We start from the raw sequence: 21,466 nt of genomic DNA, 5'->3' as shown, positions 1-21,466 counted from the left end.
CACACGTGCCCCCAAAGAGATTTGCGGAGAACTGAGATGTAGTAAGGATTAGATTTGCACTCTTACCTGAAACAAGTAACAGTGACGATTTTATATATATATATGTTCTTGGGAGATGGCTGCCAACAACTGCCCTGGCCACCCCCAGGCAGAGCCCAGGTGAGATGCAGATAGAGGGCAAGAGGACAAAAATCCACTGAGCTCCAGAGACTTCAGAGAACCTCAGCCAGACAGGACATAATGGGAGAACAGTTAAGGTCAACACAGCCCAAGTCAGACCTGAAAGCTCAGGTGACAGTAGCTAGAATATACAAGGAGGCTCCCCTCGGTTGAAGTAGGGGAGAATCACCCAGACCAAGTAGCTTTGCCCCCTCCTGATGATGGGTAAGACTGAGACCCAGAGGATCTCGCAGCTTCCAAGCAACCCAGTCACATCTCAGAAGCATGAGCAGAAACAGAAACACTCAGCAAAATTCCAGATGTCCTGTAAAAACATGAAAAGAAATGTGAAGTTATAACTCAGATTGCGAAAACTGACCAGACACAACAGGTGGCCGGGTCAGAGAGTAGGAGCACCGCGTGCTTTCTGTGACTGCTTCTGTATTTCAGATGCTGCAGGAAGCCAGGAGGGGTCAGTCATCCCAGCACTCAGGAGTCCATGATTCTAGGACAGCCTGGACTACAGAGTAAGGCTGCGTATGGAGATGGCGCTGCCCATGGGGGGTGGGAAACCCTTGCAGCCACAAATATAATTTCAAGATATGAAATTAAGTGCCTGGGGTTAAGATGATGGATAGTTGCAAAGCAAGGACTACTGTGTTTGACTGCAACAGAACTTGAGTGCAAAGAAAACAGAGAAAGATGGCTGGGTGGGGTGACCATACCCCACTTATGTGAAAGTGTAAAATATGTAATCATAATAACACAAACGCTGCAAAGAAAAATGTGAATGTAATGTAATTATTTTCTGCTTGTGTGGTAACACGATGCTACCTGAAGCTAGACTGCAGCAGGCTGAAATGTCCAACAGGAAACAGAGCTTGATGACACTCTGCAGTCCTAGCTACTCCAGTGTCTACAGCTAGAGAATGGCTTGAGCCTCAGAGTTGAAACTGAGGCCTAGACAGTAGAGAAAGACCCCATCCTAAAAAGTAAGTTCAGGGGCTGGAGAGGTGGCTCATAGGTTAAGGGCACTGAATGTTCCTCCAGAGTCCTGAGTTCAATTCCCAGCAACTACATTGTGGCTCACAACCATCTATAATGTGATCTGATACCCTTTTCTGGCCTGCAGGTGTATGTGTAGGCAGAGCACTGTATACATAATAATAATTTAAAAAAGAGTTTCACAGGAGACAAAGGGGGAAAAATCATCCAAAAGAATAAAGGACAAGGTCAGGTGGTGGCACACGCCTTTAATCCCAGCACTCAGGAGGCAGAGGCAGGTTGATCGATGTTAGTTCGAGGCCAGCCTGGTCTACAAAGTGAGTCCAGGACAGCCAAGGCTGCACAGAGAAACCCTGTCCCAAAATACCAAAAAAAAAAAAAAAAAAAAAAAAAAAAAAAAAAAAAAAAAAAGAGAGAGAGAGAGAGAGAGAGAGAGAGAGAGAAAATAAAAGCAAGATGTTATCTATGATGACATTAAATGTAAATATCTAAACATCTGCAATAAAATGAAGAGAATGTCCAGATTTGGGGACCCTTCTTCTCTACAGCTGCAAAACTGGCTTTGCCTCTAAAAATCAACCAATTCAGGAAAGCCAAGGTGATGTCTACAGGATACAGAAAAGCACAAGACAGGCTCAGCACACCTTTGACACCCAGAATGGACCGTCCCTAGACTAGGGACAGAAAGGAATTTACTTGGCTTGGCAAAGGGCAGCTACCAGAGTAAATAAAATGTAAACAAACAAAACACCAAAACCTATAATCAGCCTCACACAGTGAAAGACTACTACTTTCTCCTAAAATAAGGAACTAGATACTCGTGTTCAGTCTTTACTTCTGTTTAGTCTCTCACCTGTGGTCCTTAGTGCAGCAAGTACAGGAAACACTCAGGGGAGGGGTGGTGGTACACGCCTGCAGGGGCCTGCAATCTCTTGCTGAGAGAAGAGGGTTATGAGTTTGAGGCCAACTTGCGCTACATAGTGAGGCCTTATCTCAAAAAAAGGAAAAAAGTAAGAGAGCCATATCACAAAGGACAAGGCCAACTTTATGGACACTTCTGTGTCCACTGTGACTTGCATGTTCTTGGCAAGGTGGCAAGAGAGAAGACCACAATGGTAAAGATCCATCGCTGCAGGAAGTATGACAACCTGACTGGCACCATGTGTTGCCTGAGTATGCAATGTGGCGCCACCATTTTGTTAAGCGTTTCACAGGCTCTTAAAGAACTGAGCAAGTATCTGGCATCATACCTCCAGGCCCACAAAAGATGTGTGCACAGATGTGCTCAGCAGCTTTATTTGCGACTGAGGCCATGTAGTGTTTGGAAGGGGAAATCCCCGTATGGAGGCCCTAAGAGGGCAAGAGGCTGGGAGAGGCCATTGCATAAAAGTCACAGTGAAAGCCGGGCTTAGTGGTGCACGCCTTTAATCCCAGCACTTGGGAGGCAGAGGCAGGAGGATTGCTGTGAGTTCAAGGCCAGCCTGTTCTACAAAGCTACTCCAGGACAGTCAAGGCTACACAGAGAGACCCTATCTCAAAAATTAAGAACCAAAAAAAAAAAAAAAAAAAAAAGACAGTGAAGCTGGCTACAGTGAACACCCCAGAATGTTGGAGATGCTAAGCTATGAGACATCTGTCAGGAGAGTTGTAGGCAAGGACCGGAACCATCCCCAAAAGAGAGATGTAAGTTGCAGGCAGCAAAGCTGGATGAGTTGACCCATCTAAGCCATTTAAAACTAAAGTCCTAGGCACCAGAGATACAGCTACAGGATTTAGGGTTTCCCTCCAGTATTTCCCAATGTGCCCCCATTCCTACCCTTTGGAGTAGTAACGTATACTCTATGCCCTGGACATTGGGACATACATACATATGCATATGTAATATAACACTACCCTTTGATTTTGAGATAATCTTGAACTTGAGAAGAGACTCTGGGTTAACAAATACTAGACTTTGGGAAGTTGGGTTCAAAGCATTTGCATTATAATATGGCCATGGCCTGTGGGGGCCAGGGAGGGGAATGTGGTGGCGTGAGTAAGAAAGTTCTCCGTAAGCGCAGGCGTTTGAACACTTGGTCCCCACTGGGTGGATCAGAAAGATGTGCAGCCAGGAAATACTCCACTGGACGCAGGGTTCTGAGAGTGTCTGCCCTCGCTCTACGTCCAGCTCACTCTCTCTGCTTTGAGGATGTGGTTGACGATGTAATCGCTTTTTCCTGCTCCTGAGACTATGCCCGCCTCTTACTGCTACACCGCCCTGCCACAGCGGACTCTTATCCCAATAAACTCTTCCATAGATGCCTGGGTCATGGTGCATTATCATAGCGGCAGAAACGGAACCAGTGCAGCACCCTGAATAAAAATGAGGACATGACCATGCCAAGGTATGTTTGTTTTATTGTAGATAGGAGAGAGAGTTCAACAAGTGGCATCCGGAGGGGTCTGAACCGAACAGAAAGAGTAAGAGGAGATACGGCCATCGGACCAAGAGAGGAGCCGAGGACCAAGAGGCCAGGAGAGCACATGGTCAACACGACAGGTTTTTTATAGGAAAGAGAAGCTGGGGGAAGGGAAGCAAAGCTCAGACTCTGGGATGGAGCGGTTTAGGGTAGTGGGCGAAGTGCTGGGAGGAGCCATGGGTACTGAGTGCGCCTCACTCTAGTTTGTATATTGATAGGTGGGGGGGGGGGGTTTCTCAGGTCTTCCGGTTGGAGATGTCTGGTCTACCCAGACCCAGCTCTGCCAGAGCCACTGGCCGGGGAACTTCCTAAAGTGGTTTTTCTGCTCACCTGGCAGCGGTCTGGGCGTGAGCAGTAGTGTGCAACCTCAGTGCCCAGCCCCAGATAGCATTTGATCTGGAGCAATTTCTGTCCAACAATCTGCATACCAAGGCTCCAGCAACAAGGGTTCTGGGGGGTCATAAAGGACTAACCAATGGGACCTGGTGACACAAAGTTGCTGGGGCAGAATCCATGACTCAGCCTTAGCCTAAGTGAGGAAGGATCTTTGGTCACTGAGATCCTACATTGTCCCTCTCCTATATGAGACCACGTAGATTCCCTGTCTGGGGGCTACAGGAAGGATCCTGACCTGGAGCTGAAGCCATCACAGAAGGGCAGGGCAGACAGGTATCACTCAGCATGGTAATACCTAGGCAGAGAGCTGAGGGCGAGGGGACATTCCAGGGGATGTGCCACATGAACCAATTCATTCGATTAGTTCATTTATATGAACTGACACCAGCTTTGAGGAAGACATGCCCTAGACCCCTGAAGGACTACCATGCCACAATCAGACATCTCCACAGTCCCAAATCCTGGTGAGTCACCATCTATACAGGGAGTCCAGTGCTAGCCAAGATTTGCATGCTGAGAACTCAAATCCAATATGGTAGCCTTCTGGCCTAAGTGCCACAACTATGGCCCCAGTCATCGGGGCCAGAATTGGCCTTATGACATGACTTCCTGTCATGGTTGGGTTTCGCCAACTTGACACAAGCTAGAGTCATCTATGAAGAGGAAACCTCACCTGAGGAGCTGCCTCCATCAGCCTGGCCTGTAGGCAGCTCTGAAGAGAATTTTCTTGATTCATGGTTGATATATTAGGACCTACCCCCCTGTGGACAGCACCAGCTCTAGGCAAGTGGACCTGTCTAGTATGAGAACAAGCTGAGCAAGCCATGAAGAGCAAACCGGTAAGCTGCTTTCCTCAACAGTTCCTGTCTTGACTGTCTAGACTATCAAGGGTCTGAGGTCTGTGATGTGAAACCAAGTACCTACCTGATTCAAAAGTAACAGCGAGAGACCTGGACTACACCCTGCCTGCACATACTGTGGGTCACTGCAACACCCACGATACCCGAGAGCTGGCTGCCTGATATACCAACTTCTCCACTGGAAAGTGCTCTGTGTCTCATCAAGAGCAGTCTACTTTCCCATAATGGATGTCAGCACACCTCAAGTTTGCCTTGGTGACATCACTCTCCCAAAATGCAACCTGCTGGTCATACTCACTGGGCTTGGTAGGCAAGAAGTTACATGCCCCAGAGGACTTAGTAAAACACATTTCCAAGATGTAGGAGACAAGCCCTGAAGAGCTTAGGGTCCTCCAGGGAAACCTGTTGTGGGTGATCTCATGGCAGTAGGAAGTGTCATATTTTTATTTAAAGTGGGGAGTCATGGGCAGGCATGATGTTACACACCTATTATCCTAGTACTAGGGAGGCTGGGACAGGAGGGTCACAATTTCAAGGCCAGCTTAGGGTCCAGAAAGGGATAAAAAAAAAAAAAACTACAGAAGGGTATTTACTCTGCCTACTTCTAAAAGGCGCAAGGCCAGAGGAACTCTAAATTTGGATGTGCCACGCACTGCGTATGAGCATCCCACTCCGACTCATTCCCTAGACAGTAGGTAATACTAACTTGGAAGAGCTTGGCAGTAGGGCCTAGGCTACAGCACAAACTTCTGCATGCTGGGCTTCTGTGCACTGCTGGAGAGGCGAGAAACATGCAGAATGAATTAAGGACGTGAGTCCAGCAGGCCACCCGGAAAGGTACACCGGGGGCATTGTCCTGAAAGAGAGAGGGTTCTACCAAGGTGATATATCCAGCCTATTTTAAATATTAATTATAGCCCACCCCAAGGCTTGCATGTTAAACAACTAGTTTCCAGGTCGTGGCTCTGTTTTGAGAGATTCTGGAAACTTTAGGAGGTAGGGCTTAGTTAGACAAACCAGGTCAGTGAAGAAGTGTTTCACTTAATTCTGTCCTCGCTTGGCTTCCTGTTCCCTATGAGGTAAACAGCATCTCCTTCTATAAGCCATCATCGTCACAAGGTTCTGTCCAAGCAGATGGGACTAAGCAACAAGGCACTCCATGTTCACTGCAGCCATGGATGGGGCCCTCAGCTACCACTCAAACTGACAGTAGACTGTGTGACCCACAAGATGCTGACTTAGAAGGTAGAATTGTAACAACAGTTACAATTACAGGGTTATGTAGGCGTCCACCCAAATTTCAAAGGAAGACTTGGGAGGCCAGGTAATATATGGCAAGGTTGGAATAGTTTTATGTCAGTTTGTCACAAACTAGAGTCATTTGGGAAGGAACCTCAATTAAGAAAAATGCTCCAACAGGATCGACCTTTGGGCAAGCCTGTGTTGTGTTTTATTAATTAGTGATTGATGTGGGAGGGCCCGGACCATTCTAGGTGGTGCTACCCTTTGACTGGTGATCCTGGGGTGTACAAGAGCAGTCTGAACAAGCCTTGGAGAGAAAGCCAGTGAGCAGCGTTTCTCCATGGCCTCTGCACCAGTTTCTGCCTCCAGGTTTCTGGCCTGACTTCCTTCGGTGATAACTACAATGTGAAAATGTAAGTGAAATAAATCATTTCCTACTCTAGTTGCTTAAGCTCACTGTGTGATTTTTGTTTTTGTTTTTGTTTTGTTTTGTTTTCTCGAGATAGGGTTTTCTGTGTAGCTCTGGCTGCCCTGGACTCGCTTTGTAGACCAGGCTGGCCTTGAACTCATAGAGATCTGCCTGCCTCTGTCTCCTAAGTGCTGTGATTAAAGGCGTGCGCCACCACTGCCCAGCTAAACTCACTGTGTTTTATCAGAGCAATAGAGATCCTATGACACCAGCCTAGGAAAAAGGTCTTGGGGGCTGTTAATGACAATGCCACAGAGAACTCATATCACAGTAACATGTGCCCCAATGCTGGGAATGGACCTGCAGGATTCAATGTTTGTCTTGTTATGCTTTGGACTTGCTTCAGTTAAACCCTTCCTTGTCGTCTGTTTTCCTGTTGGAATGAAGACGTTTACACTGTGCAATTGTATTTCAGGTGGTACAGAAGCTCAAGAAACAGAATTTAGACAATGTGTGCATGATGTGGTGTGTGTGTGTGTGTGTGTGTATGTGGTGAGTGTCTGTGTGAGATAGAGAAAAGTGTGTGTGTTTTGTGTATGTGTGTGTGTGTGGTGAGTGTGTGTGAGATAGAGAAAAGTGTGTGTTTGTGTATGTGAGGGATGACTGTGTGTCTGTGTGTGAAAGTATGTGTGTTTGTGTAGGTGAGAGGTGAGTGTACGTGTGTTTGTATATGTGAGGGGTGAGTGTGTGTGTGTGTGTAGACTAAAGGTCAATATTGTGTGTCTTCTCTATAACTCTCTACCCTAAAACAGGGTTTCTTATTGAGTGTGGGACTTGCAGTTTTAGGTAGACTGGAAGGCCAGTGAGCCCTGGCCCGCCTGTCTCTCTCACCAACACTAGGGTTATAGGCATATATTGCTATGTCCAGCCTTTACAAGAGTGCTAGATATGCAATCCCACGTCTTCACGCTTGTACAGTAAGAACTTTTACACATTGAGCCATCACTCCAGCCCCGTCTTTAAGCTTCTGAACAGCTGGGAAGGAGGCTGACCCCAAGCCTGAGGTAGAGAAAGATACTTTAAAAGGAAATAGGGGAACAACAAAAGAAGCCGGTAGTCAACTGGCGAATGGCAGCCCAGCTCATCTTGGTTTCTCCATTCACCAGTCAGCACGGGCTCACCAGTACCTAGGAGCCAGTGGCTCTCACGAGGCAGAGACATCCAGGTAAGTCACAGGGTCTGAGAAGGGGCCTGGCCGGGCCCAGTAGTCCACTGCTCTTACTCGGTAGGAGCCAGAGACCACACCTGTGTCTACGGACACAAAAGCACATGTTTTCTGAAGTGTTTTAAAACCGCAGACCCACCCTACGCCAAACCGTGCTGAGGTCCAGCAGTACAACTGCCAAGCCCAGGGTTTTAGGCATACCTGGGCTGAACACAAAGAGATTAAAAGTAGAAGGCCTTCTGCTGATTGGGGCATATACTTCACCCTTCTGAGAGAACTGGATCTCGTATGTCCACAGGCACCTGGGAAAGAACGGGTCAGTGCTGAGGCTGTGGGCAGGTAAACTCTGAAGGCCTGGATGCGTGGGGTAGGGTGGATCCACAACCCTATACTCTTCAGGTCCCTTCCTGGCACCCTATAAGGTCCCTGGGTACTCTCAACATTGTGACAGCCACAGAGAGGGGAGAGCACCGGAGACTGTCACTGTAGGTGATCTCCAACTCAGACACAAGTTAGTCTTTTGTTTGTTTGTTTGTTTTTCGAGACAGGGTCTCTCTGTGATAGCCTTGTCTGTCCTGGACTCCCTTTGTAGACCAGGCTGGCCTTGAACTCACAGCGATCCGCCTGCTTCGGGCTCCCGAGTGCTGGGATTAAAGGCGTGCGCCACCACGCCTGGCACACAAATTAGTCTTGTGTGCAGTGAGTACAGAGCACAGAAGTATGTGTCTGTGGAGGAGGCGAGGAATGATTACAAGGGTAATGGCACAGGGAAGGACAGCCACGCCACTCACGCACTTGGAGCCTACTTGCTCATCCGACCAGACCAGAACCAGCTGCCCACGCGTCAGGGGCAGCGCACGGAGCCGGCTGACCTGTGAGGAGGAAGTAGTTGTGAAGGGGCAAGCTTGGCAGCCTCAAAGGTAGGGGAAGGAGGCTGCCACTTGCCTGCCCTGGTGGCTTCAGAGGGCGTGTGCACACATGCACCAGCAGGAGTGCCGGCAAGGGAAGCTTCCGGTGTAGGGTCAGGCGGCCCCCTGCAGGGAAGGGACGTGGTGCCTCAGCCACTGGGTCCTGGGGACAGGGGAGGGGCATGTGGTTGGCAAACCTCCCCAGCACCGAAGGAACCCCGAACCCCTTCTTCCTCCCTCCCTACTTGCCCACAAACCTCCACCGTGCGCATATGTCTGAATTGCTCTGCAGAGGGGAAGACTGGCTGGCCCATGTGCTGCCACTCACTGTAGGGGCTGCAGAGTTGATTGTCTAGGTACAGTACTACATAGACAGGCCCTGTGGAGCCAGACACCATGGTTTGCCTTCCCTGGGCCCACCGCTGCTGGGCTCCCACCTTCCTTCAGAACCCCACTTACCCAAGCCAGGGGGTACCCCACGCAGGTGAAGAGTCACAGGGATACTGTGGTTGGGGTGTGTTTGGGTGTCGTCACTAGTGTAGATCAGGACTGTGGCACGCCAGGCCTCTGAGGAGCCTTCAGGGTGATGGGTGCTGGCCAGGACACCCACTGTGTGATTGCTGTCCAACACAGCCCCCGCCTGGGACACCTCTGCCCAGAGTTGTTCTCCATCTGCAGGCAGGCAGAGGACAGGGGCTGTTGGCCTCATAGCCAGCACCTGGCTTCCTACCCTCAGTGCCTGGCTCCCACCGTATGTATACTGGGAGGTCCTGTCATACTGTTTAGCCCATAGAATGGGAGGGGGGATGATGTGGAAATTGGGGGGGGGAAATAAGCCTAAGGAACCCACCCGGCAGCTGGAGGCAGTTTGCTTGCCCCTGTTCCCTTGACCCGGGTCCTTCTGTGCTGACCCTCACCCAGCTCAGGACATGCCAGGATAACATGGTATTTTCTTACTCTGACCCAGCACACGCAGACGCTGGGTCATTACTCACCCAGCAGGGCCATCAACCCCATGGCTGTGAGGACTGGCTTTCGCAGCATCTGCACATGGGGTGGGCAAGTATTGTTGATCTGGAAGCGGGCAGTCAGCGTACGCTGGGAGAAGGGGTGTGGGTGATAGCTCAGGAAGGCATTGTCGTTGCTTAGGAGCACATAGCGCATAGAGGAACTGCTATTGGCGAACAGCAGGTTCTGGTGCTGTGCAATGACCTGTGGACAACAGGGCAGTTGAGACCTGCATCGTCCCCACCACCACCAGAGGAAGGCTTCCCGAGGGCGGCGGAGGCTTGATGGCAAGGGCTCACCTTCACCACCAGAGCCGCATAAGTCACATCCGCTCTCCAGGGTTGCGGCAGTGACCATCCCACCAGAGGGTCGGCCTCATCGTTGTAAATAGGGGTGTCCTTGAACTCAGGGAAGAGCCGCTGGATCTGCTCCACAACTGCCACCTCCTGCTCCAGGATGGAGATGGAGTGGCCTGCGCCCTACAGCCCGGAGACACAAACCTCAGTGCAAGCTGGCTCAGCACAAAGGGGGCAGGGAGGGGTGGGGGGGCGCCACGCACCTTCCTGTGCAGGGAGATGTAATCCAGGCGCACGCCCACCTCACCAGTGAAGAAGTTGGTCCCATTGGCACAGTGACCCAGGAGGCTCCAGCACAGTGGTGACCTCGGCAGGGGGTGGAAGGAATCCCCGGGGCCACCCAACCGCAGAGTGGGGCTGGCAGTGCGCAGCCCCTCAGAGCAGGCATCGTAGTAATTCAGGAAGCCTAGAACAGGACCGTCCTAAGGGCCTGAGGTTTTTGGGTTTCCCTCTCAATATAGCCCACCCAACAGGGCCTGAAAAAAATGGTGCCAACCTTGTGTGGTCATGGACACGTTGTCAAAGTCGTGGTGGTCCGGTTCGTTCCAAGTCTCAAAGTTCCACTTGGAAACATGTGTCAGTCCATACCTGTCTGTGGAGTGTCTGCTGTTACACACTGGGAGGTCGACCCTCGGGTTTGGGGATGGAGCCTACCTGGTGTCTCCTAGGGATGGGGACCCACCCATGAGTGGGGTTCCATTTGACAGGGAATATCTGGCTCCAGGCAGGTACCCCACCAACATCGGGTGAACCCATCACCCATCAGGCATCTCTGGCTAGGGTACAGGGATGTCTGTGGCAGAGAAGACCATGAGGTGTCCTGGGTGATCAGGGAGGAGAAGCTCCCCAAGAGAGCCCCACTTCAGGCCCCAGGATACCCCCTCCCAGACCCCGTACCGATGTATCTCCTGGCCAAGACAGAAACCAGGTCCTTCCATTCAAACACCTGCTGCTTGTCTTCAAAGTCCGTGAAGTGCCCAGAAGGACTGCCCATCAGCTCAAATCCTGAAACACAAAAGGGTAGTTGCTCCATTGCCCATCAGGCCCAGCCCAGCTGGGTTTCTGTTTTGTTTGGTTTGTTGGCTGGTTTTGGTTTTTTTCAGACAGGGTTTCTCTGTGTAGCCTTGACTAACCTGGAGTTGCTTTGTAGACCAGGTTGGCCTTGAACTCTCAGCAATCTGCCTGCCTCTGCCTCCCAAGTGGGTTGCACCTCCCCTGTACCTCTGTAAGTGCTGAGAAGCCACCACCCACCAGGACACAGAAGGGCAGGTGGTGGGAGAAAGCAGGGCCACTGCTTACCAGGGAGGAGTTGGTTCGCCGTGAGGAGGTCCAGGAATGCATCCAAGTGGGTGAAGTTGTACATCAGTCCCTGCCCAGATGACTTCCTGCTGCAGGGAAGGTCAGTACTGAGGAGCAGCAGTATTTCTCCACACTCTGGATTGCAACTAGGGCCCCACATTCAAACATGTGGGGGCCCCAAGTTCCCAGGGAGACCCACGCTTCCAGATGGCCTTGCCCTTTGGGAAAGACTGGTACTGTGAAAGTCTGCCACAGTTGAGTATGTACAAATATGTGTGCAACAGAGAGCCCTACAGTAAGCCTCAGAGAGCCTGGAAACATGGGAAAATGAAAGCTTCTGTCACTCAAAGTGGACTGTAAGTACGTGTGTGTGTGTGTGTATGTGAGAGAGAGAGAGAGAGAGAGAGAGAGAGAGAGAGAGAGAGAGAGAGAGAGAGAGAGAAACCTTCAAGAAATTCAAAGGCTCAGGTCAGTCATCACACTGGGGTGGGAGGGGCAGGCAAGTCTTTTAGGAAAGATACAAGATGGGTGATAAGGCGTCGTCATGGGAACAGAGCTATGGGGACAGAAGCCAGGCAGAACTTGATAGGCACTACCCTCATCCTCTACACTTTTTTTTTTTTTTTTTTTGAGACAAGGTTTCTCTGTGTAGCCTTGGCTGTCCTGGACTTGCTTTGAAGACCAGGCTGGCCTCCAACTCACAGCAATCCGACTGCCTCTGCCTCCAGAGTGTCTTGAAAAAAAAAAAACCAACAACAACAAAAACCCCAAAAACAAAGACAAGTTGCCCCAGAAGACATGTAAGACAGCGGGTTTGTCTGGAGTGGGTCGCAGCCAGGCTCCGCTGTGGTGGGTAGATCCACCTCTGTAAGAAGGAGGACCTCTAGGTGCATCAGCCCTCACTGAACACGGCCCGCATCGGCTACTGCCCCCGATCCAGGTCCTGCTTCTCCCAGCCCACTCTCCGTGCTTTTGGACTGGAACTTCTGCCCAGAGCTACAAAACAGACCTTCCCATCTAACAGTCAAGAACGGCCGCAAATAAATAAAACCTAACAAGCATTTGGATAAAGATTAAATGCATGTTCCAAAGTCCCAAGTTGGGGGCAGAAGCTGTCAGCAGCTCCCTGTCTGCACACTTCATGGGAGCAAGCCTCCTCCGCAACAGGTCATCAATGCTCTGGGCCAGTCTTTCACATTAGAAATGTCCCCAAACTGACCCTGCATGGCCTTGAGTATCTTTTGATCCTGTCAGATTCCTGATGCCAGGCCATCGATTTGCCTCCAGGGGCCTCCCAGGCCCAGGAAACCTAGGCAGAAGTCCTTTGCCCTCAGTCCTTCTCTGCTGCCTTGGGGGTAGTAGTGTTAAAGGATCCTAATCCGGGGAAGGGGCGAGTCACTGAGACGAAGCATAGGAAAGTCGGCCATCCCCTGCAGACCGGCCTGAGCCTTCCAGCTGGGGCCGGCTGCAGCCAGACTAGGCGCAGCCCCCTCAGGGCCGCACAAGGGCCCTTTCACGGCAGCCCGCAGCAACTCCACCGCTCCAGCCTCCTGCTAGAGGAGGCGGAGGAGCGCGTGCGTGTGCTTGGAGGGTGAGGCAGCAGCGGCTGGTGAGTGCCTGGGTGAGCATCCACGCGCGGGGTGGGGGTGGGGTGGCGAGCTGGAGGAGAGGTAGAGAGAAAAACTGCAGTACCCGGCAGCACCAGGACCGGTGCGCTCCGCACGCTTGGGAGGACCAGGGCGGCGAAGAGAACGCGACTGTGGCTGCCAACCATGCCAAGCGGGATGGGGGTGGTGCCTGCAGCGCGGAAACACTCGGTATCTCTCTGGGGAAGCAGCTGAAGCCCAGGGAAGGTGCAGAAATGCTGATCTGGTCCTGGAGCCCGACCGGCCCACCATTTTCCACTGTTGGACAGGGTATGATGTTTTCTTCCCAAATAAATATTCAAGATTTAAATGGTGGACTTGAGAGATAAAAAGAAGGAAATCACTGAGCCGCAAAGGATCTATGGGCCTCACACCCCTGCCCTAGGTGTGCCCAGCAGCAAGCCAAGGAGCCTGCAGCTCAGTGGGCACACTGGGGTGGGGGCAGTGGGCCTGGTCAAACCCACTGCAGCACCACTCTGAGAGCACAGAGCTGCAGACGCAGAGCAGTGAGTGGAGCAGGGGACTTAGGGCAAATTACGGAAGACATGACTGCTGCATTTCAGTTTGCTGTGGACACTAACCAGGAAGAGGGTCTGACGTAAGACTCAATTCCTCCCACCCAGGACGGTGGAGACGGGAGGGGTTATTCCAACTGTTTTCTCTGCTTTGAAGGGAAGATAGACACTGCCACCCCCTCTCCTACAGCCCAGCGCCTCTGTGTTTACAGGTGATTAGTTCCCCAACTTCAGCTCTGCCTTTCTCAAGGATGTAGCAATGGTACAATTCCCCCGGAGGCCCCTCTGTGGGTAACTGGGTAGGCTATCATTTTATGACACTCTCAGTAGCTCCCCCGCCACGCTAGAAGAGAGCTTTTTATCTGAGGAGCTACTCTGAGCAGCCCCACCACACCCCACTGGGTAACTGCCCTGGAAAGCCACCATTTCCAACTGCTGTGCAAACAGTGGCTCAGGGCTTCTTATAAGGGAAAGAGGGGGTCCAGCCCTACAAACAAGCTAAAACCCTGGGGCCCTAAATAGGTTCCTCCAAGAACAGCAGACCTATTTGAAGAAACAGCACAGCATCCAGGTGGGGAGTCTAAGAGCAAAGATTGAGGAACCGCCTAACCCACAGAGGGTCCAGCCCTGCCTAGTCTCACGGTCAGGCTTTCCACTCTGGCCAGGCCCATGACTCCCAGGAACTGGGCAAGATTTGTAGATGTCCTAGGGACGTGTCCAACTGGTGAACTGGAAGGGCTTCTGAATTCCTATCATCCCCCTGGCCTGGAGGAATGGGGGGGGGGGTGTCTCACAATCCCTGCTGGTTCTGTAAGACAACTGTCGATCCTAAGCCTTCTCAAGACCCTTGGGGACAGGAGGAGCAAAACAGTTTCACTTTGCCCAGTCCCAAGGCACAGGACACACTGTGCTGGGGCCTGTGGAGACAGCAGACCAGACAAGCTGGGCCTTCCAGCCATGACCGGACGGAACTACCTCCAGGATGGTAGGGCACCTAGAACACAGGAGCCCCACAGGATACAGCAAGGCCTGTTACACAAGACCACTGCTTACTCTTTAGGCACAATGTGAGAAAGAAGATGTGGGTCTGAGGTTCTGACCAGCCTCACAGAACTTGGGGGCATACCTCAAGTCTGAGGACACTGATTACTTATGATGGTGTTAAAGGGCCACTTATCTCTAGACTGTCACTACAAGGCAAGCCCCATGTCCTGAAGAGGTATGTGAGGGCCAAGGACCTGAGCAGGGAGGAGAGGAAAAGGAGAGGGGATGGAACCAAGGCCAATCCAGGATCCCTGCCTCCAAGGGAAGAACACACCTATGCTGACAGTCCTTGGGCTGTGCACAACACAGGCTTGGGTTCACTCGCACAAGTATGTACATACACAACAGCAGCCTTGTGTGTGCACTGCACACAGGAACATGGAACAGAGACTGGGCTTCAGCTCGCTCCAGCCAGAGCAAGCTCCACGAATGTAAGAAAAAGTTAACCGGCATCTGGGTAGGCACAGTCAGCTGTCCTTGACCCCCCAGGATCTCACAGCTAAAGTGTTTTGTTTTTCACTCAGCTCCTCTAGGGCCTCACACTCAAGCACCCGGCCTCAGCCACTCCTGCCCCCCACCCTTTCTTCCTCCTAACCAGACAGAGGCTGTTGCACCTGGAGCAGCCACCCCTCTGCAGAGGGAGTTTATCAGAGGCCCACATAAGAGGCCCACATAACCATAATTACTTGTGAGCCTCTGATTATAGTACAGCTCGCTGGATTAGCTCACCGGATTAGCCGCTCAGGTAACACTCATTTGACGGGGGACACCCATGACTCAGCTATCTTTGGGGTAAATAATTTAACAGTGATCCCAGCAGAGTATACCCCACAGGTCAGCCTCAGAGGCGCCTGCCAACCTGCTCTCTGCCTGTTAACAGAAGCCAGAGCGACTGGAGGAGGCTCAGCCCACCAGCAAGCTGCAGGCCCTGGATACCGCAAAGCCTACAGATCCAGCCAGGTAAGAACTGCTCCCGTCCTCATACAACAGGCCCCAGAAGCTGTGCTTAGTGGACAGAGATAGGAACCTAGTCTGCCGTTTCTCTGGGGATTGCTCAGATACAAGGCAAGTGATATTATAGTCCTTCCTCCACACATCTGAGCCCCTAGACTTGGGGGTGAGCTTCAGAGTGTTCAGTGACGCTCGTGTATTTTTGCTCTTATGATGTTCCTCAAGAGCCAGGGTGCCTAAGAGCTCATGACCCTACCAGGAAGCCAGACACAGTGGGCTCTAACAGTTACCACCATGTCCTGGATTCCAAGAGAACAGAGAGTGTTTGATTAATATTACAAACAAGTACTTTGGAACCTGTAAACAGGACCAAGGCCACCACGTGGTCAGCATAACCTGAGAACTCTTCAGTGCCAAGGCAAGGTCAGAAGGGGCTAGGAGAGCCAGGCCAAAGGTGGACATCTGTGGAGCAGTGTGCTTGTTCAGGGTTCTTGAGCCTCTAGTAAGAGGCTCAGCACTGGGAGTAAGGGGCACACTGGTGCCTGTTGAGGCACCCTCTAAACTCATGGGGAAGGCTGTCACAGACCAGGGGCCCTGATGTACACAATATAAGAGGCCTTATACTAACTCCCAGGCCCATGGTGTTCACAGGACAACAGGTGATGGCTGGCAGAACTCGTGAGGAAGCAAGGTGATTGGTAGAGCCCCTTGCCAGACCAGGTGGATGGGAAGTCGCCGGAGCTCAAGCTCAGTTAAACATGCACCTACCTCTGTTGTCACTGTGGCTTGGGCATATGTGGGCTGGCGGAGGCCTACTCCAGCCCCTGTATTGGGTGGGTGGCCTTCAGAATGCTTTAAGTGGATGTCACATAGGGGCTGAATTGGGTAGCCCACAGCTGGGGCTGAGGGTGTGTAGAATGGCTCCCTGAAGCATGTTGCTGTCATAAGCACCTCTCACCATAAAATTAGCATTCTGGAGCTCAAGAGCTTATATTAATCCACACTGGAAAACAACCTCTTGATGGAAAGACAACCTGTGATGTCTGAGTGTTTCGGTGGACAGACACTTGCTGTGAAGCTGGCTCCTGGGCTCTGAGAGCCTAGACCCCATAACTTTGCCCATTCCCCCTTGTAGGTTGGACAAAGAGCCTGCTGTGAAGGATGGATGCTTCTCCCGAGCCCCAACAGAAGAGTGGGGCACTGGTGCTGGTCCGACGGCAGCCCCCTGTGTCCCAGGGCTTGCTGGAGACACTGAAGGCCAGGCTGCAGCAGAGCTGCACCTGCAGTTGGCCGTGTGTTCAGGCTCTGTTGCAGGGTCTGTTTCCTGCCGTACAATGGCTGCGCCAGTACCGCCCTAAGGAGTACCTGGCAGGTGATGTTATGTCTGGATTAGTCATTGGCATTATCCTGGTGCCACAGGCCATAGCTTACTCACTGCTGGCTGGGTTGCAGCCCATCTATAGCCTCTACACTTCTTTCTTTGCCAACATTATCTACTTCCTCATGGGCACCTCGCGCCACGTTAACGTGGGCATCTTCAGCTTGCTGTGTCTCATGGTGGGTCAGGTGGTGGACCGAGAACTCCAGTTAGCTGGCTTTGACTCCTCCCAGGATTCTCAGGGGTCCAGGGACAATGGCAGCACCCTCAACAACTCAGCTACAACGCCGATGCCTGGGCTACAGGATTGCGGACGGGACTGCCATGCCATTCGTATTGCTACTGCCCTCACCCTGATGGCCGGACTTTACCAGGTAAGGAGTTAAGGTGCACAGCAGGCCGCCTGGCTGGCTCAGTTTCTCAGAGCACCTGAAGGGAAAGCCTGGAAGCACGTGGAGGAAGTATCCTTCAGACTCAGAGAGAAAACAGCACAGCAAGGACAGAGGTGGAGCCCAGACCTAGGTAGCAGAGGGGCTGAACGCCCAGAGTGGAGGGACACGTGAGGCCTGGCCTGGCCAGCAGTGGTCTGAGTAGGGCCACTGGACCAAGTGTGGCCATGGCTCAGATGAGGTGAACTGCTATCCCAACGTCCACTTTGGCTTCCTGACCCAAGCAGGACCTGGGAGTAAGATGAATTCCCCTGGTCTCCCCGTGCCGTGCTGTCTTCTGCTGACCCTGTCTTCTCTGTTCCTCCTGTCAGTTCCATGGCCGTCTGGGAGGGATCTGGGTGGAAGGAGCTGTGTGCTGCATACAAGACACGGGGAAGGGGGCTGCCTCCTGAGGCCTACCGCCCTTACTCTGAAACAAAACCCGTTTCTGCACGTGTGAGAGTAAGAGAAGCGCACATCCGTAGACAACCACAACATCCATGTGTTATGTCCCTGTGTCTTCTGGCACATTGTGCATGTAGAAAGCAGCAGGAGAACACAAGAGTGTGGACACCAGGCTCTGTGCTGTGACTCACACACACACACATCCTTTGTTTATATTGACGGTGCCTCCTGTACTCCATCTGCAGGTTCTCATGGGTGTCCTCCGGCTGGGCTTCGTGTCTACCTACCTCTCACAACCTCTGCTCGACGGCTTTGCTATGGGAGCCTCCGTGACCATCTTGACTTCTCAGGCTAAACACCTGCTGGGTGTGCGGATCCCTCGGTACCAGGGTCCAGGCATGGTGATCCACACATGGCTGAGCCTGCTGCAGAGTGTGGGGCAGGCCAATATGTGTGACGTGGTCACCAGCACCGTGTGCCTAGGAGTGCTGCTTGCAGCTAAGGAGCTCTCAGAGCGTTACCGACACTATCTAAAGGTGCCAGTGCCCACAGAGCTGTTAGTCATTGTGGTGGCCACAACTGTGTCCCACTTTGGACAGCTCCATGCACGGTTTGGCTCGAGTGTGGCTGGCAACATCCCCACAGGTTTTGTGGCCCCACGGGTACCAGACCCTAAGATAATGTGGCACGTGGCCCTGGATGCCATGCCCCTGGCCCTCGTGGGCTCAGCCTTCTCCATCTCCTTGGCAGAAATGTTTGCCCGCAGTCATGGCTACTCTGTCCGTGCCAACCAAGAGCTGCTAGCCGTGGGCTGCTGCAATGTGCTGCCTGCCTTCTTCCACTGTTTTGCAACTAGCGCTGCTTTGTCTAAAACCCTGGTGAAGATAGCCACTGGCTGCCAGACCCAGCTGTCCAGTGTGGTCAGTGCCGCTGTGGTGTTGCTAGTGCTGCTAGTGTTGGCTCCGCTGTTTCACGATCTGCAGCGCTGTGTGCTAGCTTGTATCATTGTTGTCAGCCTGCGGGGGGCGCTGCGCAAGGTGAAGGACCTCCCACAGCTTTGGCAGCTAAGCCCTGCAGATGCGCTGGTCTGGGTGGCCACTGCAGCCACCTGCGTGCTGGTCAGCATTGGGGCTGGACTGTTAGCTGGAGTGTTCTTCTCACTCCTCAGCCTGGCGGTCCGCACGCAGCGTCCGCGGGCTGCCCTTCTTGCTCGCATTGGAGACTCAACCTTCTATGAGGATGCTGCAGAGTTCGAGGGCCTCCTGCCCCCACCTGAGGTGCGGGTGTTCCGTTTCACGGGACCACTCTACTACGCCAACAAGGACTTCTTCCTGCGGTCGCTCTACAGCCTCACAGGGCTGGATGCAGGGCACTCGGCCACCAGGAAGGATCAGGGCCCAGAGATGGGTGTCAGCAACAGAAATCTTGCCGATGGCAAGGATCTGGGTTCAGTGAGCAGTGGGGCCGGGCTGGTGGTACCCTTGGCATTCGGTTTCCACACAGTGGTCATTGACTGTGCACCGCTCCTGTTCCTGGATGTGGCTGGCATGGCCACACTGAAGGACCTACGCAGAGACTACAGGGCCCTGGACATCACCCTGCTTCTGGCTTGCTGCAGTCCCTCAGTAAGGGACACACTGAGGAAAGGGGGCTTCCTTGGGGAAGACCAGGGAGCGGAAGATGAGCTGCTGTTCCCCAGTGTACACAGTGCTGTAGAAGCCGCGCATGCCCGCCGTGAGGAGCTGCTGGGGGCTGACTCTGCCTTCTAGTGGGCCCAACTTCCTCAGAGCCAAGACCCATGTCCACAAGCCAGTACTGAGCTCCTTTGTAGGAGTAATATGAAGTAAAGCCAGTCATTAGAGATGTACCCTTGGGCCACCTCTGTCCTGGAGAAGCCAGAGAACTCTGACTAGGAAAGGAAAATGCTGCACCCTTAACACATTCAAGGATTCCAAACTCTCAGCAATTAGACCTTCTACCTCTGAGACCACTGCTGCCCCTGGTGCCTCTTCAACCCTGGTAGCTGCACCCACACACGTGATCTCTCAGGTGACACAGTGCCCAGTTTGATATGTGCCATCTACCCTGAAACAAATAATGGTCCCCCTGCAAATTATGTGGCCTCCAAGATGCCAAAAGGACACTTTCCCATCCCCTACCCTACCAGGTACCAGGCATGCGCTGAACGTATGGCCAAGGGGCAAGGGTCTGAACGTCTGAAAGGCTTCCTCATGCCTGGTGCTCATCTTGGTTGGGTCCTTATAAAGGCGGCCACCTGTCCCAGAGCAGATGGTGCAATGTATAACCCTGACCTGGCCTTCAGGCACAATGTCTCTGTACAGCTTATACTAGTGACCACAATATGGCGCATGCATGGTACAAAGCCAGGCACAGCAGACACCAACACCATTCTGTACTTCTAAGAAACCCTCGGGAGGAAGCCATCTGTGCTTCATGCAGAGGCTGCCCTTGGTATAGCCAAGCTGACATTCCCCTCTTCTGAACAGGAAGCATAGCCTCAGCCCTGTGCCCTACCATGGTGCTCCCACACCCACAGCCAGCACTGTGCTCCACAGCTGACCCCAACAAAGGTCAGATCCACCACCTCATTGTCTTTGTAGGACAAGCTCTGACCAGCAGCTCCCCAGGGCACCCACCTTGGCATCACCCACCTGGCTGTGATGAGGTCCAGCAGCCAGTGTATCCGGACCTGCTCGATGCCATTGTGAGGTACGGCACCTATGTAGGCAAGGTTCAGTTGCTGGTCCCAGCTAAGGTCATATTGGTCAGCCTGGTCATGAGGCAGTGGGGGGCTAGGGACAGGACAAAGAAGTAAAGTGTTTGTCCTAAGCAAGGGCCTGCAGCAGACCAGATTCAACACACTTAGCACTTGACTGCCCAGATCCTTGCACATGAACTCTGTGTCTCCACGGTGTATGATAAAGTAACCCTTTCACCAGAATGTTCTACAGTCTTGTCTCTGGGGGATACAGGGCTCCCACAGGAGTACCAACCATATTCTAACGGAACATCTTCCTGCCTTAGAAGGGATCTGAGCATTCCTAGGGAGACTTGGAGGCACTCGGAACTGGGACAAGTCTTGGTACTTTGGAAGACTCCTAGACTCCTCCGAAGTATCAATCATGACCTATCTAGCCTGAGGACTACGCTTTTGGTTGCTAGGGGCCACTTAGGAAGGCGCCCTGGCACTCCAGGGACCCACGCCACAGGGTTTTCTAGAAAGGAAGTAGCCTGAGAAAAGGGTGGGCCCTGAAGGGATTTGGTCTTCACTTCTGAGTGTCCAGGAATAATGGGCAGAGAACCTAAAAGTGTGTTGAGGGGAACTCAGAGGAGAGAGCAAGGGGCGCTCCTGCATGCGGTGAGCCTCACCAGAATCCCGTGCTCCTCCAGAAGGGCAGCAGAGGCCTCAGAGGGCGGGCTGCGTCCACACGCACCAGGTACAGGGTCTCAGCCTGCACCACTGGCGCGGCCAGGAACGCAGCAAGAAGCGTCAGCAGAGCGGAGGAGGGACACGGTGGGTGCATGGCTCGGGTATCCCGGCGCTCCCGGTCAGCAAGCCTGTAGGAGGCTGTCGCAATGGTTCCGGTCTCCGGATAGCGCCCCACGTGACTGCTCGCTAGGCCCGGGCAGGACGGAACCCCAGTACGCGCCGCCTCTTCCTGGCGTGTTCCGCCCTGGCTGCTGGCGCTGCAGTGCTCGGGAGAACACTGGCCTTGGGTGTCTCAGTTAGTTATTCTCGGCGGGGTCGGAAA

The 21,466-nt window shown here is 52.7% G+C and overlaps 2 protein-coding genes across 5 annotated transcripts; one reads left to right on the top strand and one right to left on the bottom strand.

The window, feature by feature from the left end:
- Nucleotides 1–3,543: 3,543 nt before the first annotated feature.
- Nucleotides 3,544–21,238, bottom strand: IDUA (alpha-L-iduronidase; the record flags this gene model as incomplete). 2 transcript variants are annotated; one of them, XM_084759026.1, is made up of 14 exons in its annotated part: nt 3,544–7,841; nt 7,957–8,057; nt 8,551–8,627; nt 8,701–8,826; nt 8,921–9,042; nt 9,123–9,335; nt 9,659–9,875; nt 9,971–10,150; nt 10,231–10,433; nt 10,524–10,619; nt 10,925–11,032; nt 11,327–11,415; nt 20,366–20,506; nt 21,084–21,238. In XM_084759026.1, 14 exons carry the CDS (start codon nt 21,236–21,238, stop codon nt 7,735–7,737), a joined length of 1,935 nt encoding a protein of 644 aa, XP_084615152.1. In that variant the 3' UTR covers nt 3,544–7,734. The 2 variants fall into 2 exon arrangements, with proteins under 2 accessions (XP_084615152.1, XP_084615153.1); XM_084759027.1 differs by having other exon boundaries at nt 11,327–11,412.
- Nucleotides 12,449–19,560, top strand: SLC26A1 (solute carrier family 26 member 1). 3 transcript variants are annotated; one of them, XM_084759025.1, is made up of 4 exons: nt 12,449–12,935; nt 15,412–15,491; nt 16,618–17,234; nt 17,939–19,560. In XM_084759025.1, the coding sequence occupies exons 3-4, from the start codon at nt 16,644–16,646 to the stop codon at nt 19,460–19,462; spliced, it is 2,115 nt and encodes a 704-aa protein (XP_084615151.1). In that variant the 5' UTR covers nt 12,449–12,935; nt 15,412–15,491; nt 16,618–16,643; the 3' UTR covers nt 19,463–19,560. The 3 variants fall into 3 exon arrangements, with proteins under 3 accessions (XP_084615151.1, XP_084615149.1, XP_084615150.1); XM_084759023.1 differs by lacking the exon at nt 12,449–12,935 and adding an exon at nt 13,114–13,242; XM_084759024.1 differs by lacking the exon at nt 12,449–12,935 and adding an exon at nt 13,291–13,699.
- Nucleotides 21,239–21,466: the final 228 nt, after the last annotated feature.

This window comes from Acomys minous (assembly GCF_964271855.1).
Source record: "Acomys minous genome assembly, chromosome: 15".
Taxonomy (NCBI): domain Eukaryota; kingdom Metazoa; phylum Chordata; class Mammalia; order Rodentia; family Muridae; genus Acomys; species Acomys minous.
The sequence above is the reverse complement of the archived record's forward strand: the minus strand, read 5'-3'. Positions and strand labels throughout refer to the sequence as shown.

Excerpts from the sequence above, each read along its gene's own strand:
- SLC26A1 (XM_084759025.1), top strand. The coding sequence starts at position 16,644 with ATGGATGCTTCTCCCGAGCCCCAACAGAAGAGTGGGGCACTGGTGCTG. Across the intron at positions 17,235-17,938 it reads TGATGGCCGGACTTTACCAG|GTTCTCATGGGTGTCCTCCG; the intron begins GTAAGGAGTTAA and ends CTCCATCTGCAG.